We start from the raw sequence: 13690 nt of genomic DNA on the forward strand, positions 1-13690 counted from the left end.
TTTTTTTTTTCAACGATTCATCTACTAACCTACTAACCCACTAACATACTAACCTACTACACTTCTTCTTTTTTTTTGCAAGAGCAAGTCAAATGGCTTCTCATGATCTATACCGTAAGGATCCTTCAATGAAGTTGCTTAGCCAGCACTGAGAAGGACTCCTAGATCAAGAGTCTGCACTCCAATGATAGTTTGCTTGGCCAGCATACTTAGGAGCCCAGATCACTTCTGTAGCATTGCGTAGCAATGTTATGGGAGTGAAAGTCATCAACAAAGGGGTCATGGCAGCCTTAAAGCCATCTGATGAGACCTTTGGCATGGTCGAAACCCATTTTTTTTATCTCTTTTTTATTAAATGAAGTCTTTTTTATTAAATAAAGTCTTTTGAAACAGTATAAACTACACAGAAAAATGATTTATTCTGGTTCACGTATCTTAACGCAGGAGGTGTTCGCCTTCATATACGATTTCATGATTTCATAAAACTCCACTGGACAAAAGATCCAACTTGACTTTGTCATTTTCCTACTGCTTTATGGAATGGATACGGAAGGTCACCGCGCCTTTACCTACGCATTGATAGATCACATTCATAACTTTTGTATATAGAATAACATTTCTACTCATTCATGCAACCCTCACTATTTATCACTTACGCAAGTTTTTTTCAGCTTGATTGCGGTGTGTTGTATGCTAAAGCAATATTGATATGCCTGTTGGTGGTTGAAAATCGAGCGGGTTTCCTTGTGTAAGGCAGCTGTGCTATAGACATACCTGTATGATATTCTGTTTGAGCAAATGATGGAGATGTTTGAAATAGCGTCGAGACTTAACAAGAGAAAAAGTTTATACAGACTTATCTTTATTTTTCCTGATTCACTTCCTTTAGTTTTAGAAGTTTTTGTTATTTTGATATATCTGACAATTTCTGTAATCCCTGAATGCGAAATGTCGAAAATATTTACAAGCAGAAACCCCTATTGAAAAGCCGTGAACAATGTTCTACTTACTCTCTTAGAGAAGTTCAATTCGCAAAGTGCTCAACTCTGAACAGTTGTTGGTCTCTCCGTAACTTCCTGTAAAAGCAAAATAAACACCAAGTGCTCACATTTTGTAGAGCAAAGCGAAGGTTTTGAGTTCAAACTTTAAACATCTTCATTTGGCTTCTCAAATTGCCCAGAGACCAAGTCTGAGTTATCATTTATTGTCGATCTCAAGAGGCAGGGAACACCAAAATCACAGAAGTCTGATAAGCAGGTTCCAATAGACTGACACCAGGTTCATTGATTAAATATGTGTTTGGTGGCTACATCATTTTACATAGCTATTTCAGCCTGGCTGAAAGCTGGGTTTCTCCTCACTGCAGAAATTTTTTTTTTGCCACCACATGGCAAATGAGCCAACATTGGATTCACAAAACCAAATTAATGCGACCATCATAGCCTAACAGTAATCCAAAAGGATGCCCAAAGGAAAAAAGAATTCTAGACGACAATCAATTCCAACCACTTCACATGAGGCAGATGTCAAAATAGGGGCCACAGATCATTTCAGCAAGTCAACCAAACCAAAGCATAAAGGTAAACATAAGACAGCACAAGGATCGAAGGAGGCGGCTCCAGTCAAATCAGACTACATTGATAAAGGTATATTTACTTAAGATGTTTATATCAATCAGGATAGTGCCTCACTTCTTCCCTTAGAGCTGTATGTATTACATAGACATGGCTATATCTGTCTCATGGGTCATTGGATCGAAAGAGCTGCTAAGGAAGCGCTGATACATGTTCCACAACACGCAATTGAGAATCGAAAGCGCAGAGATGGAAATCCTTTTCATCTCACGATATGCAAAGCGAAGGAAACTACTTCACAAATGCGTCAGAGGACCTCCCTCAAAGGCATGACAGCCTTAGCAAACCGCAGTCGGCCACCCATAAATCTTGGGTTAGGGATGGTGAAAGATAATGCGACATCCACAAGATCTTGGTACTGCAGCATTAGTTGGGCTGGCGGGCAGCAAATAAGAAGTGAGTATGGACTGCCACCAAAAGACTTTCATCTCACTCTGGGCTTCGACGTCAAGGACCATCATGTGCACAAAGGTCCCTCAACGCTACTTATCCATAGCTCCATAACGACATCACTCATTTTAACCAAGGAACAGATAGAAGGTCTCAGAGAGGCTGCTATCATTGAAGCACAAACATCAGCAGAACGTAGCCATATCAGTTTTGGTTTAGCGTTAGCGCAAGCTGAACTGGCTGAAGATGAAGTCCTGATCTCAAAAATTAAACTGTCCATGGAGTCCGTAAAAACAGCAGATCATACAAAGGAAGATCAAAACAACTCATTGGGATATGGATCATAGTAAACATTAGCATATTTCCCAAGAGGAACATAAGTTGTATATATTGCAGAAGTAACCTCGTGAATAAAATGACATGTAGATTTATCAAACACGCCAAAGCGTTTTACGATGTTGACATTGTATATCTGTGGTAAAACAATAACAGTGTTTAAATCAGAAGCTTTTTACATTGCTACATATGTTTAGCTTTGATGTCCAAGTTGGACCCTCCCGGATGTTGCTCAGTTCTTCTTTGACTTCTTCTTCTTCTTTTTTTTAGCTTTGCTAGCCTGACCGGCAGGTGAAGCCGCTGAATCTGCAACGTTTGTGTCGTCCCCAACAGTGGATGCTTCGGTAGTATCGACTTCAGTCGTTTCGTCAGCTGCCTCATTTGGGCTTTCTGGTGTATCATCTACAGTATTGGGAGATTCAGGTTCTTCAGGTGTATTACGGTCTTCATTAACGACAGGAGCTGCTTCTTCTGTCGCCTCTTCGGCTGCCTGTGCAAATGTCTTGCCAGGGACAACCTCAGCGTTATTTTCGTCCGGCTTATGAATGATGACTTCAACATTTTTGTCAACTTTCGCTTCCGATGGTTCGCCGACTGTCGAATTTGTTTCACTGTTGTTGGCAGTAGTCTCAGTGTTTTCATCCTTAAGCTGCTTTTGCCACATCTCATAGTATACACCTAAAACACAATACTATGTTACAACTTGATCGAATTTGTTGACCAATATATAAATTCGTACCTTGTTCTCCTGTAGCAATCGCTTGACTTATCAGTTCTTCATGGCTTCCGGACTCTACAACTTGGCCATCCTTGATGACCAGGATCAAGTCCGCATTGACGATGGTTGAAAGGCGATGAGCAATGACCAGCGTTGTGCGGTCTTGAGTCATTTCAGCAAATGCACGCTGGATTTGACGTTCGGTCGTTCTAAATGACATTAATCGTATTTAGAGTGTGGCTTGCTATAAACCTCCAAGCCCTCCTATGCTTATCGTTATAACTTACGTATCAAGTGCACTAGTAGCCTCATCGAGTAAGATGATAGGTGGGTTCTTCAAAATAGTTCTTGCAATTGCAACACGTTGCTAATCCCGAAAAGGTACCGTTAATCAAGGTAAAAAATATGTCATGGCATGCGAACATACGAAGCAAGTGCTTACCTTTTCTCCTCCACTGAGACGCAATCCTCGTTCACCGACCTTGGTTTCATAGCCTAAAAATACATTTGTTTGTTAATGACGCTGGTTGTGTGTATTGGCTATCCTATGTCAATGAGAGTGGCTTACCATCGGGGAAACTGAGAATGCGGTCATGGATCTGAGCTGCTTTTGCTGCTTTGATCACATCATCCTCGCTAGCATTGACATCGCCATAATGAATATTGTATAGAATAGTATCATTGAATAGCACAGTGTCTTGAGGTACAACACCAATGTTCTTGCGAAGCGATCGCTGCATGACAGTTGAAATATCTTGGCCATCAATCAATATGCGACCGCTCTGAGTGTCGTAAAATCTGAATAGCAAACGTAGAATGGTGGATTTTCTGCAAAACATAACGTTAATTTCTCTCGTATTTTCGGCATGCATGAAAGAACACTAACTACTTACCCTCCTCCAGAGGGGCCCACTAATGCCACAGTGGCTCCCTTTGGAATAGAGAACGATATGTTACGAAGTGCTGTTTGTCTTTCGTCATAGGCGAAGGATACATTTTCAAACACGACGTGTCCATCAGTGACCGTGAGCTCCTTTGCATTAGGCAAATCTTTGACTGTCTGCTCTTGCTCCAATAAGTCAAGCATTTTTTCCATATCGACAAAGTTTTGTTGGATCATACGGTAGTAGGTACCAAAGAAGTTGAGCTATAGCAATAAGCAGACGTTAGAAGAGTTGAATGGATAGAGGATGCTACAATATGATAAAAGCATACCGGTGTATATAGCTGCATGATATATGTGTTGAAGGTGATGAATTCTTTCAAACTCATGCGTCCTCGAGTAACCTCGTACGCACAAAGTAGATTTCCGGCAAGCAAACCCAAAGTGATAACAACGCTTTGGGTCAAGTTCAGTATTGTCAACGAGCTGAGCGTCTTCCAGTCAGCCTTCTGGTACTTGGCAACTGCGTTACTGTATCGCTCTAATTCGTATCCTTCGGCACCATAGTATTTGACAGTTTCGAAATTGAGAAGAGAGTCCACAGCCTTGGTGCGAACATCATTATCGGCGTCGATCATGGCTCTTCTAAACTTGGTTCTCCATTCGGTAATAGCAATGGTAACGTAAATATAGATTGCCATAGTAGTAAATACGATCAGACCAAAGGAGAAGGTGAATGTTAGCGCAAAGAATATGACAGCGATTCCGATATCGAGCAAAGTAGGGAAGATGGAGAGTAAAATTTGCGACAGGAGTTGGACAATACTGTTGGTTCCACGGTCCATCACTCGAAGAACTTCACCTGTCTTGCGGTTAATATGGAATTGCAAGGACAGGTTGTGCAAGTGGCTAAACATTTCCAGAGAAATTTCGCGGGTAGTGTACTGGTTGATGGGAAACCATAGATAGCTCTGAATGGATTGAAGTAGACCGGTCTGAAAATATATCTTGTATTAGTACGGTTCAGCTCATACGTAGCAAGTATGACTTGGTACTTACTCCGCCTTGAAGCACCTTGAGTGCCGTGTAAAGTAGAATAGCTTGCCAAACAGCGGATCCTACAACGGATGTGTTAGCAAAATGCTTTGAATATTCGGCTTACAATATTCATTTTTCTTACTCTCTCCTCCTTCGATGACATTTTGTAGGGTTTCTACCACGATACCAAATTGCAGTGGAGTTAACAGGTTGACAATTCTACCAAGGATAAGGATTAAAAAGCATAATCCAACATATATCTGAAGTGTCCTGCTTGTTTTTGGCCACATGAAAGGTAACAGTTTTCGCATCTTCACAAAAAAGTAACGCATGCCGCTGACAGGCTTTTCTGTGGTAGTCGCAGGAGTCGTGCCGTTAGAAGTAGTTCCATTAGTGGCACCATAACCAGCTGTGCTTTGTCCCAACAATGGAGTTCTAGTTTCATCGGTTGTACCTCTATGAGTGAACATATGTACAAGTGCAAGTACACCAATCGTAATCACAGTGATATATCTGATGATGAATAAACCAAGCATGGCGTAGTCATACTTTGTAAAAACCGTTCCTATGGATGACTTTTTAGTATTTTGTTGACAATTAAAAACATTATAGCCTGAGCAAAAAATACTTACCATCTCGTGGTTTAAAAATACCGATCGCCCACATCCAAGCAATAAGCGTTTCAGTTAATGCTGCGGCTAACCAAAAGGTATATTGAACCCAGCTCCAGGTGAGAAACTTTCTGTTTTCATCAGCAGCGGTAGCAAGCAGTAGGTTCCAAGCTAGAAACGACATCAAAATGTAGTAGGCCAAGACGGTGGAAGTCCAATGGCCATCGATCAATGCGCGTGCTACAATAACCACAGTATCGCCTACAAGTGTGGCGATCACCACAAGTGAAAGCACAATGAGCAACTTTGTAAGTGCAGAAGCTCTACGGAAAGTTTCGGGGCCGCCAAGTAGGATGCCATTGGCAGAGACTCTGCGTTGATCCAAGTAATCTTTGGTGAGAAGGAAGCGTGCGATACCAGCTACCAGAATAAAAGTAAGCAGTGCAGTCGAAGCGATAAAGTAAGGCGATTGCCAAGTGAAGATCCCGGATGAATAGTGCGGTGGATAAGGGAAGAGTCCAGGTTGCCCACTGGAATCAAATATGGTAAGGCTGCTGCTTACCACCATGATCGAAATGAGGGAGTGAAGAAAAGAGCCCGTCGGAGGACGCATCTAATTGCAGTATTCGTCGGCAAACCTCAACTTCGCCGTCACATACGACAAAAAGCTGAATTGGAGATCTTTCACCTGGCCAAATCAACTTCAAAAACATGTCCATCAACGTCAAGGTGGAGTTCAGGTTACTATATATTCTATTTAGGACCAAGGAAGGGACAGAACGTGAAACTAACTTGATCATACAATAGTGGGGGCATGGAGCTTCTGTTCGACAATGTTCGACACCACACAATTGAGCAACCCGCAAATTCCTCAGATAATCAGCCAAGCACTCTCAAAGATCTCATATTCTATATCCGTGATAACATGATGACTGAAAAGAAGGAACTCTTTGTTGATAAAGACACTGTGTATGTATATACCTTCGGATTGTATACCAGCCAAAGAAAAATTTGTACTGACTGATCTTCTATTTTTTGTTACAACAGCCGACCTGGAATATTGGTGTTGATCAACAATGTCGACTGGGAACTTTGCGATGAGCTCGATTACCAATTGCAAGACAATGATGAAATTGTCTTTATTAGCACTCTGCATGGAGGTTGAACTAGAATACAATTATTACTTTTTTTACAATATAGTGTACAGTCTATCATAAACGCAACGGCAAAACTGGCCAAAGAACAGTGTCTTGAGTACAGCTTGCGGTATACGTGAAGTTAACGAGATGTTCTAAAGTTTTGATATCCGGCGAAGTATCAATTAGCTCCGTATTAGAGAGAACGAGAGATGTAGCCGGTGGCTCAGTTCCATCTAAATGTGCAGCTGATGATTCAGGAAATATGGTTTTTTTCTCTACGCCATCTTCCTTCTCTTGTTCAGCCAACCGTTGAGCTTCTGTATGGATTAGTGCAAACCGTTAGTAGTCTCTTCAAAATTTTACATTGCGCGCAAGACTGCCTTACTTTCTCGTTTCCAAGCCTCTGAGAACCGAAATATCTCAATAGCTTGCTCGGACAGCTTGCTTTCATTATGCTTGGAACTTTTTCTGCTTTCATGACTGATCCGTGGCCTCTTATTTAACTTCTTTTCGTTTTCTACTGCACGTGGCCGCCGTTTTGTTTGATTTTGACTAACGTGCTGTTGCTGACCGTCTTGAGGTGTTGATCGCCATTGGTTGCCATTAGGAAAGAACAGACTGTTCCAGTGGTAGACCTTCTCTGGACCGAAATGATTTTCTCTGAATGCTTTGAAATGTAGTTTGCCTTGTGGCTGGTCTGATTGTGTTGGGTACATGGTCAAGGATTGCTTTGACACTGCTTTCGATTTTTGGGTACTATTTTAACTCCGCGCATTTTGAACTGCGTTTGGAGATACTTGTCGGTAGCTTGAACTCCTTCTGGTATCAAAAACCAGCTTAAATGGCTTTAATGGATGACAAGACTAACAGAGATCCACAGCTCAGCCAGCTGGTACAGTCAATAGCGTCGTCTTCGCTTATTTCGGACAACTCTATGTCTTTGCAAGCCTCCATCGACTCATCCTCACTTACACTCACGGCTGGATTGGACGATGCAGAGAGTATAGAACAACTTGGCCCAATCATTAAGCAGATTTCCGAGTCACAGAAGCAAGAAGCATTCATCGACCAATTAGACGCATTCATTCGAAAAAAGGATGGTGAAATAGAACGCATGTGCAATGCAAACTATCAGGTCAGCACTGAGTTGCGAAACGCGCTGTTATTTCCCTGTGTGGCTATAATATACTGAACTCTACTGTGGTTTGAAAAATTTTAGGAGTTTGTGAACTCGGTTGATCAACTTTTGAAGGTTCGACAAGGCTCTTTGTCGTTGAAGCGCAACATCGCCGATTTGAACAAATCACTTCGTACGACAGGAGACGACTTGGCCGACAAGGTATGCATTGTGCGAGCATATTTGCACTTGTGAATCGAATGTTTTGACTCATATCAAAAATAGAAAATGGAGTTGTTGGAAGCTCGAAAGGTTCAAAATAACCTGGAGAAGGCAATGGATTCGATACAAGATAGTTTAATCGTACTTGAATTAGCGGAATCAGTAAGGCTCAAAATGGAAAATGGAAAGCATTATGCTGCTCTTAAGGTAATTACCGCTGAGGGCATAATCCTCATTCCGTTCATTATGCTGACGTGTTTTGGACATATACAAAGATTCTAGACCGCCTGCAAACCCAACATCTGAAAAATGTTGCTCAGTACGGCTTTGCTAAGTATTTGGGTGTGTAGTATTCGTTATTCAATTGATTCTGAGGAATTGTATATTGATGCCTTTCAATCAGAGGAAAGCGTACCCGTCATGCAAAATATGATCAAGGAATCCGTTACGGCACAATTGAAAGAATGGCTTTACAAGTATGTATGAGACTTGCTGAAGGATTGTAAAGGATTTGGTTATTTATCATTTTATTAGGCTAAGAAGTACGTCGAGGAAAATCGGAATGTTGGCAATGAAATACATGCAAGAAAGACAAGATAGGTGGCGACAAAGAACGGCTGAGAACCCCAAACTTAAAAGTCTTCAGCATCACAACGTCAATTCCGCGATTGAAATGGTTGTAAATGAAGGCAACGAGTGTAAGCTATATTTCACTTTCTCTCGAAAACCGCATGGCTATCTTATGCACATTAACTGACGTTGCTGCAGCCAACATCTTGGATGAGGTCGATATAGACTTCGAACCCTTATACAGATGCATTCATGTGTACAACACTCTAGGAACTCAAAACGAATTCAAGAACTCCTATGAAGAGGATCGAAGAGTACGTATCTTAGTAATAGCACTACTGTATACATCTGAGCGAGTGTTTAACCCTTTTCATCAGGCACAAGCCAATTTAGCCTTGAATATGCCCATCAATTTGCGCGATGGCAATATGGATAGCTTCGAAACACTTCTTCAAGATATCGTTGGATTTTTCATCATTGAGCATGTCATTATGCATAGCACCACCGATTTCCGTAGCCAAGCAGAGGTAGGGTACTGGGGTTTTGTGCAATAGTTAAGGACACTAGCTAATTTCACTTTGGATACACTAGGTCGATGCCCTCTGGGAAATGGTTACTACCAAGGTTATCGCCGTCATCTCTCATAGTTTGCATGGCTGTCGCGATCCAGAGTTGTTTTTGCAAATCAAGTACAGTCTACTCATTTTCAATCAAACACTGGAGGTATGTATATGTCTTGCAACTGAAGCATGAATGTACGCTTTGGACCTATCTAACTTATTGTTATCATGTTAGGGCTTTAACTATCCAGTGAAAAATTTGCAAGAGACTCTTCTTACCCTGTTCCAGCGATACTCTGAATTACTGATCAATCAGTACAGCGAAAACTTTGAGAAGATTGTCCAAGAAGATGAATGTATGCCAATGACCGTCAATAACCAAGAAGATTTGGATGAAGTAATGCAATATACGCGATATCAACCCGATCGTGATATACTTAAACAATATGGGTAAATAACAGGTTTAGATCCAAAGCTGCCAGGACTTCCTACATTACTAACTCATCAAAATGTCGTACTCTAGTTTCCCTTTTACTTTGCCATTTTCAAAAGTATTTCCTACGTGCTGTCGAGATGTCAGCATTTTTGTTCATCAGTTCTATCAATTTGCTGAAGGCTTTTCCCAAACGCACGGAGAAATGGACGAAATCCTCAAAAAGGTACTTAGCATCTCGTATCAGCTTATGCTCACGATCAACATTTTCGGCTAATATGAATCTTTCTCAGGCGGTGGATAGTCTTCTCATCACCAAAGTCAATGCTATTTTGCTCAAGAAATTGGAATCAACCAATTTGTCACAGATTGTGCAGATTATCATCAATATCGAGTACTTTGAGTCTACTTGTCCAGACTTTGAAATGCTGCTTATGGAAACTCGATCATTCCATCGAGCAGGTCCCATTCAACTACGAGCCACTTCCACATTTAAAGAGACGCGACAGACTGCAGAGAAGCGTATCTTCAAGGTTGTCAACCTCAAACTCGACGAATTCTTGGAGTTATCTGAATATGACTGGTAGGTTATGTTGGTTTATACAGGTGCCGATGTAGTATAAATACTTACGCTGGTGATTTTAGGATGGCCGAGGAACGACAAGACCAACCAAGCCCATATTTGTTTGATTTGGTGACGTTCTTGACAAACGTGATCAATGCTGCTTTACTTAACTTGCCAGAGTCAATCAAGAGTCTCATTTACTTTGACGCTTTGGATCACTTAAGCCATGCTATGATGGTATGTATCTTATACTGAAATACAATGACCAAGTGCTAAGCTAATGTACGACCTTTCCTATAGGACCTTTTATTGGATCCAAATGAGCCTGCTGTTACAGATATTGCTTTACAAAACTTCGATGTCGATGTTCAATTCTTGGAAGATTTCGTGAAAAACCTTGGTGACCCCACCATTGTTGATACGTTCTTGGAACTTCGCCAGGTAAACTATGGTCTTCAAGCTAGCCGTTACTACATACCTCAATTCAAATTTTATTGACCACCCTTCTTCAAAGCTTCTTACTTTGATACAATCAGACAATGCTGAGGAGTTCCTCAACCCGCAACTGAAGAACAAAAAATACGCAAGGATTCAACCTCAGCATGCTGTTATTGTAATGGAAAAGTAAGGAACATCCAAAATTTTGGGCTAGGTTTGCGATCATCATATTGACTTCTTTTGGCCATCCTTATAGGTTGATGCGAGATATACCCACTACTACTCTACCAAGTGTTCGTGAAAAGATGAGAAGAAGAGCAATGGAAAATGTCGTCAGGTAAAAATTATTGATCATGCGCAAGTGCTATGTCTTTCAAACAGTCGCTAACTGCTTTTCAACCATTCAGAGTAACGCGAACACTTCATATGTAAAATAGCACCAGACTTCTCGACATCTCACTCCATTTTCAATGCAGTTTAATAAAACCTTCTTAATTGTGGATGGGAATAACGCTGTGGTGTGAAAGAAGCTCGACCAGTCTGAGCTCCAATATTAACTGCGTCTTTTGCGCTTTTGGGATCGAAAGCTTTTTGATCTTTCGAATGAATGACTCCATATCCTACTAAACGTGTCAAAACCTTAGCCGAACATACTGGCGCTGTTCACTATGTTACCTATAACAAGACCGGGCAATACTGTTTATCTGGAAGCCGGGACCGTAGCATCATGCTATGGAATGCAAGTACAGGAGCCCGAATTCAAACTTACAGTGCCCATGGTCGTGATGTTTTAGGAATTTCTGTGTAAGTACTTCATATGAAAAAAGAACCCTATAGATCCATGGCCAATATATTTACGCATTTGAGTATACTAGAACGGCAGATAACTCTCGCTTTGCAAGCTGCGGTAATGACAGAACTGTGTTCTGCTGGGACGTGTCGACTGGAAGTGTCATTCGTAGATATGCTGGCCACTACGAAGTAAGTGTGTAATGCCAATCAAGGTTACTGTGTTGATCTATATTAAAGGCTCTTTCAGTCAGTTAATTGTGTAGGCTTTAATGATGACGGAACTGTTCTTGCAAGTGGTAAGAGCGATATATACGCTGTAAACAACAGGCTGTCAAAAGTTGATCTAATGTACATTGATGCGTAGGCTCTTTTGATACCACAGTACGACTCTGGGACTGCAGGTAGTGTACTAGTCACTTTGCTGTTCACGCATTACTCAGCGGCTGATTTTTGTACGGTTGCAGATCGCAAAACACCAGCCCAATTCAAATTTTAGAAGACTGCAAAGACAGCGTCATGTCATTGCTAATTCGCGGAGCAGAATTAATAGTAGGGTAAGTGGATACAGGCATCACCTCTATGGGAACCACTATTGACGAAAGACAAACTTAGCTCGGCTGATGGACGCCTACGCAACTATGATATACGGATGGGGCAGTTGCAAGAAGACTACATTGGAGGTATGTATATTCTGCACTCTTTTCTTTCACCATTGTCATACTTGAAACTCACGAGTCGCTTTTCTCAGCCGCTATCACTTCAGTCAGAATGTCTAAGGATCGAAACTGTATTCTAGTCAGCACTACTGATGACACCATTCGGTTAATGGATAAAGCGAACGGCACCCTCTTGAATGAGTATGTTGAGCAAACTTGCATTTCGTGTTTGAATAGCCAAAGACTAATGTTTTGCACCAGATTCAAAGGACATCAGCATACAGAGTACAAATTGCAATCAGCGTTTTCCAATGATGATGCATATGTGCTTAGCGGATCCGAGGACAACAAATTGTATATATGGGATTTATTAGAGGTGAGTTGAACGACTGCAGTTGGACATTTTTGAAAAGTCTGTTAATAATTTCATCATCAGGGTAATCAAGTTGAGGCGTTGGAAGGTCACAAGGGAATTGTCACTTCTATCGATTACCATCCGACCGAAACCGCCATGATATCCGGTAGCGTGGATGGCTCAATTATGATATGGGAATAGATAAAGCCGTTGTATGTTTTGAAAAGGAAGAGGTACATTTATTCTGCAAATAGAACAGCTAAAGTCCAGTGAAGTAAAAGAGTACCGTCCGTCTACCTGTCTAATCTGTAAATAAGTCTTCCAATTCCTTTTCCTTCTTTCTCCTTTCACTATCTGGTTGGGCACTATTTGGTTTATCAGCCTTTTCCGCTTTTCGAGATTCTTCTCGCTTTTTGGTGATAGCGTGCGCTTGTTGCATATAACTTTTAAGCCCCTCTCTATTTTCAACCCAAACGCCTCGTTGTCTCTCATCTTCGCTGCCAACATCAAATGGTGTGATGTTGTTCACATATTTGAACAAGGTATGGACAGTCTGCTGATTTAAAGGATACTTGCTTGTCAGTTGCTGGAGGTCTTCGTTTGAAGCGTTGGCAGGAAGTAGCTTGCGTTGCTCCAAAAGGCTGTACAAATCGTCTATAGTGATGCGATTCTCGGCTTTCTGGGACTTTGGTAATAAAGGATCGAAATCTTCAGCCTTTTCTACTTGACTACGTTGGCGCATAATCTGAAGCATAGAATCTGACTGTAGAAATATGGCAGTTTAATACGCTGCACCAAATAATGGTAAATACCAAAGTATACTGACCGGTCGATATTTTGTTTTGAATTCTGGCACATTTACTTGGCCTATCGTATTCAGCTTTTTGGCAAAATCTGGGTCTCTTCCGTCTTCTTGTATAGCTTCGCTTTTGTGATCTGAAGTTCCAGAAAATCAGCACTTGGCGCGAATGTAATTTGTAACCCCAGAATGTCAAGAGATCTTACCATCGGCAACATATGCAGTATCTGGCGTGGAATTAAGATGTGAGGAGGAAGGTGTTGATGAAGGAGAAGTCTTTGGGACTTGTGTTAAGGTCTCTGGATTGGCATGTTGAGGAAACTTCCGGGCAACCTGTTTTGAAGCTTGAGCACCCATAATGCAGCAACAAAGTTCTGAACCAAAAAAAAATTGTGCTCGAAGGGCCGATCATACAAAATTTCAAACACTCATGA

General features: G+C 41.3%; 7 protein-coding genes across 7 annotated transcripts; 4 read left to right on the forward strand and 3 right to left on the reverse strand.

Moving 5' to 3' along the window:
* Positions 1-1360: 1360 nt before the first annotated feature.
* K450DRAFT_263253 (uncharacterized protein) lies at positions 1361-2482 on the forward strand. The gene is made up of 2 exons (XM_051592620.1): positions 1361-1646; positions 1704-2482. Exons 1-2 carry the CDS (start codon positions 1463-1465, stop codon positions 2369-2371), a joined length of 852 nt encoding a protein of 283 aa, XP_051440102.1. The 5' UTR covers positions 1361-1462; the 3' UTR covers positions 2372-2482.
* K450DRAFT_263256 (uncharacterized protein) lies at positions 2482-6385 on the reverse strand. The gene is made up of 10 exons (XM_051592621.1): positions 5632-6385; positions 5142-5564; positions 5021-5079; positions 4294-4956; positions 3972-4225; positions 3647-3906; positions 3521-3573; positions 3366-3445; positions 3100-3287; positions 2482-3038 (listed from the first exon to the last, which is right to left on the reverse strand). Exons 1-10 carry the CDS (start codon positions 6221-6223, stop codon positions 2593-2595), a joined length of 3018 nt encoding a protein of 1005 aa, XP_051440103.1. The 5' UTR covers positions 6224-6385; the 3' UTR covers positions 2482-2592.
* Positions 6320-6907, forward strand: K450DRAFT_263260 (uncharacterized protein; the record flags this gene model as incomplete). The annotated part of the gene is made up of 3 exons (XM_051592622.1): positions 6320-6350; positions 6418-6579; positions 6658-6907. Coding segments are annotated over 3 exons (311 nt in total), but the record flags the coding sequence as incomplete, so codon positions are not given.
* On the reverse strand, positions 6728-7889 carry K450DRAFT_263262 (uncharacterized protein). Its single transcript, XM_051592623.1, has 2 exons — positions 7135-7889; positions 6728-7066 (listed from the first exon to the last, which is right to left on the reverse strand). The coding sequence occupies exons 1-2, from the start codon at positions 7463-7465 to the stop codon at positions 6822-6824; spliced, it is 576 nt and encodes a 191-aa protein (XP_051440105.1). The 5' UTR covers positions 7466-7889; the 3' UTR covers positions 6728-6821.
* On the forward strand, positions 7496-10951 carry K450DRAFT_263265 (uncharacterized protein). Its single transcript, XM_051592624.1, has 15 exons — positions 7496-7884; positions 7969-8088; positions 8152-8295; positions 8364-8430; positions 8492-8564; positions 8623-8786; positions 8857-8972; positions 9036-9185; positions 9250-9381; positions 9454-9668; positions 9742-9877; positions 9945-10234; positions 10297-10453; positions 10517-10657; positions 10731-10951. The coding sequence occupies exons 1-15, from the start codon at positions 7591-7593 to the stop codon at positions 10842-10844; spliced, it is 2313 nt and encodes a 770-aa protein (XP_051440106.1). The 5' UTR covers positions 7496-7590; the 3' UTR covers positions 10845-10951.
* A 276-nt stretch (positions 10952-11227) lies between these two features.
* Positions 11228-12708, forward strand: K450DRAFT_263270 (uncharacterized protein). Its single transcript, XM_051592625.1, has 9 exons — positions 11228-11458; positions 11530-11635; positions 11694-11742; positions 11811-11847; positions 11911-12000; positions 12059-12126; positions 12195-12303; positions 12364-12478; positions 12539-12708. Exons 1-9 carry the CDS (start codon positions 11262-11264, stop codon positions 12656-12658), a joined length of 891 nt encoding a protein of 296 aa, XP_051440107.1. The 5' UTR covers positions 11228-11261; the 3' UTR covers positions 12659-12708.
* K450DRAFT_263275 (uncharacterized protein) lies at positions 12330-13651 on the reverse strand. The gene is made up of 3 exons (XM_051592626.1): positions 13463-13651; positions 13284-13393; positions 12330-13220 (listed from the first exon to the last, which is right to left on the reverse strand). The coding sequence occupies exons 1-3, from the start codon at positions 13611-13613 to the stop codon at positions 12759-12761; spliced, it is 723 nt and encodes a 240-aa protein (XP_051440108.1). The 5' UTR covers positions 13614-13651; the 3' UTR covers positions 12330-12758.
* Positions 13652-13690: the final 39 nt, after the last annotated feature.

This window comes from Umbelopsis ramanniana (assembly GCF_025399195.1).
Source record: "Umbelopsis ramanniana AG unplaced genomic scaffold K450scaffold_109, whole genome shotgun sequence".
NCBI classification, from domain to species: domain Eukaryota; kingdom Fungi; phylum Mucoromycota; class Umbelopsidomycetes; order Umbelopsidales; family Umbelopsidaceae; genus Umbelopsis; species Umbelopsis ramanniana.

What these genes read in the sequence shown, in the direction of transcription:
- K450DRAFT_263253 (XM_051592620.1), top strand. Translation starts at nt 1,463, where the DNA reads ATGCCCAAAGGAAAAAAGAATTCTAGACGACAATCAATTCCAACCACT. An exon ending in ATCAGACTACATTGATAAAG is followed by an intron (nt 1,647 to 1,703) that starts GTATATTTACTT and finishes TTCTTCCCTTAG; the next exon opens with AGCTGTATGTATTACATAGA.
- K450DRAFT_263256 (XM_051592621.1), bottom strand. Translation starts at nt 6,223, where the DNA reads ATGCGTCCTCCGACGGGCTCTTTTCTTCACTCCCTCATTTCGATCATG. An exon ending in TATTTTTAAACCACGAGATG is followed by an intron (nt 5,565 to 5,631) that starts GTAAGTATTTTT and finishes AGTCATCCATAG; the next exon opens with GAACGGTTTTTACAAAGTAT. An exon ending in GATTGCTACAGGAGAACAAG is followed by an intron (nt 3,039 to 3,099) that starts GTACGAATTTAT and finishes ATTGTGTTTTAG; the next exon opens with GTGTATACTATGAGATGTGG.
- K450DRAFT_263262 (XM_051592623.1), bottom strand. Translation starts at nt 7,465, where the DNA reads ATGTACCCAACACAATCAGACCAGCCACAAGGCAAACTACATTTCAAA. An exon ending in AGAGGCTTGGAAACGAGAAA is followed by an intron (nt 7,067 to 7,134) that starts GTAAGGCAGTCT and finishes TAATCCATACAG; the next exon opens with AAGCTCAACGGTTGGCTGAA.
- K450DRAFT_263265 (XM_051592624.1), top strand. Translation starts at nt 7,591, where the DNA reads ATGGCTTTAATGGATGACAAGACTAACAGAGATCCACAGCTCAGCCAG. An exon ending in GAGACGACTTGGCCGACAAG is followed by an intron (nt 8,089 to 8,151) that starts GTATGCATTGTG and finishes TATCAAAAATAG; the next exon opens with AAAATGGAGTTGTTGGAAGC. An exon ending in ATTTCCGTAGCCAAGCAGAG is followed by an intron (nt 9,186 to 9,249) that starts GTAGGGTACTGG and finishes TGGATACACTAG; the next exon opens with GTCGATGCCCTCTGGGAAAT.
- K450DRAFT_263270 (XM_051592625.1), top strand. Translation starts at nt 11,262, where the DNA reads ATGACTCCATATCCTACTAAACGTGTCAAAACCTTAGCCGAACATACT. An exon ending in GATGTTTTAGGAATTTCTGT is followed by an intron (nt 11,459 to 11,529) that starts GTAAGTACTTCA and finishes TGAGTATACTAG; the next exon opens with AACGGCAGATAACTCTCGCT. An exon ending in AACGGCACCCTCTTGAATGA is followed by an intron (nt 12,304 to 12,363) that starts GTATGTTGAGCA and finishes GTTTTGCACCAG; the next exon opens with ATTCAAAGGACATCAGCATA.
- K450DRAFT_263275 (XM_051592626.1), bottom strand. Translation starts at nt 13,613, where the DNA reads ATGGGTGCTCAAGCTTCAAAACAGGTTGCCCGGAAGTTTCCTCAACAT. An exon ending in TACTGCATATGTTGCCGATG is followed by an intron (nt 13,394 to 13,462) that starts GTAAGATCTCTT and finishes CTGGAACTTCAG; the next exon opens with ATCACAAAAGCGAAGCTATA. An exon ending in TCAAAACAAAATATCGACCG is followed by an intron (nt 13,221 to 13,283) that starts GTCAGTATACTT and finishes ATATTTCTACAG; the next exon opens with TCAGATTCTATGCTTCAGAT.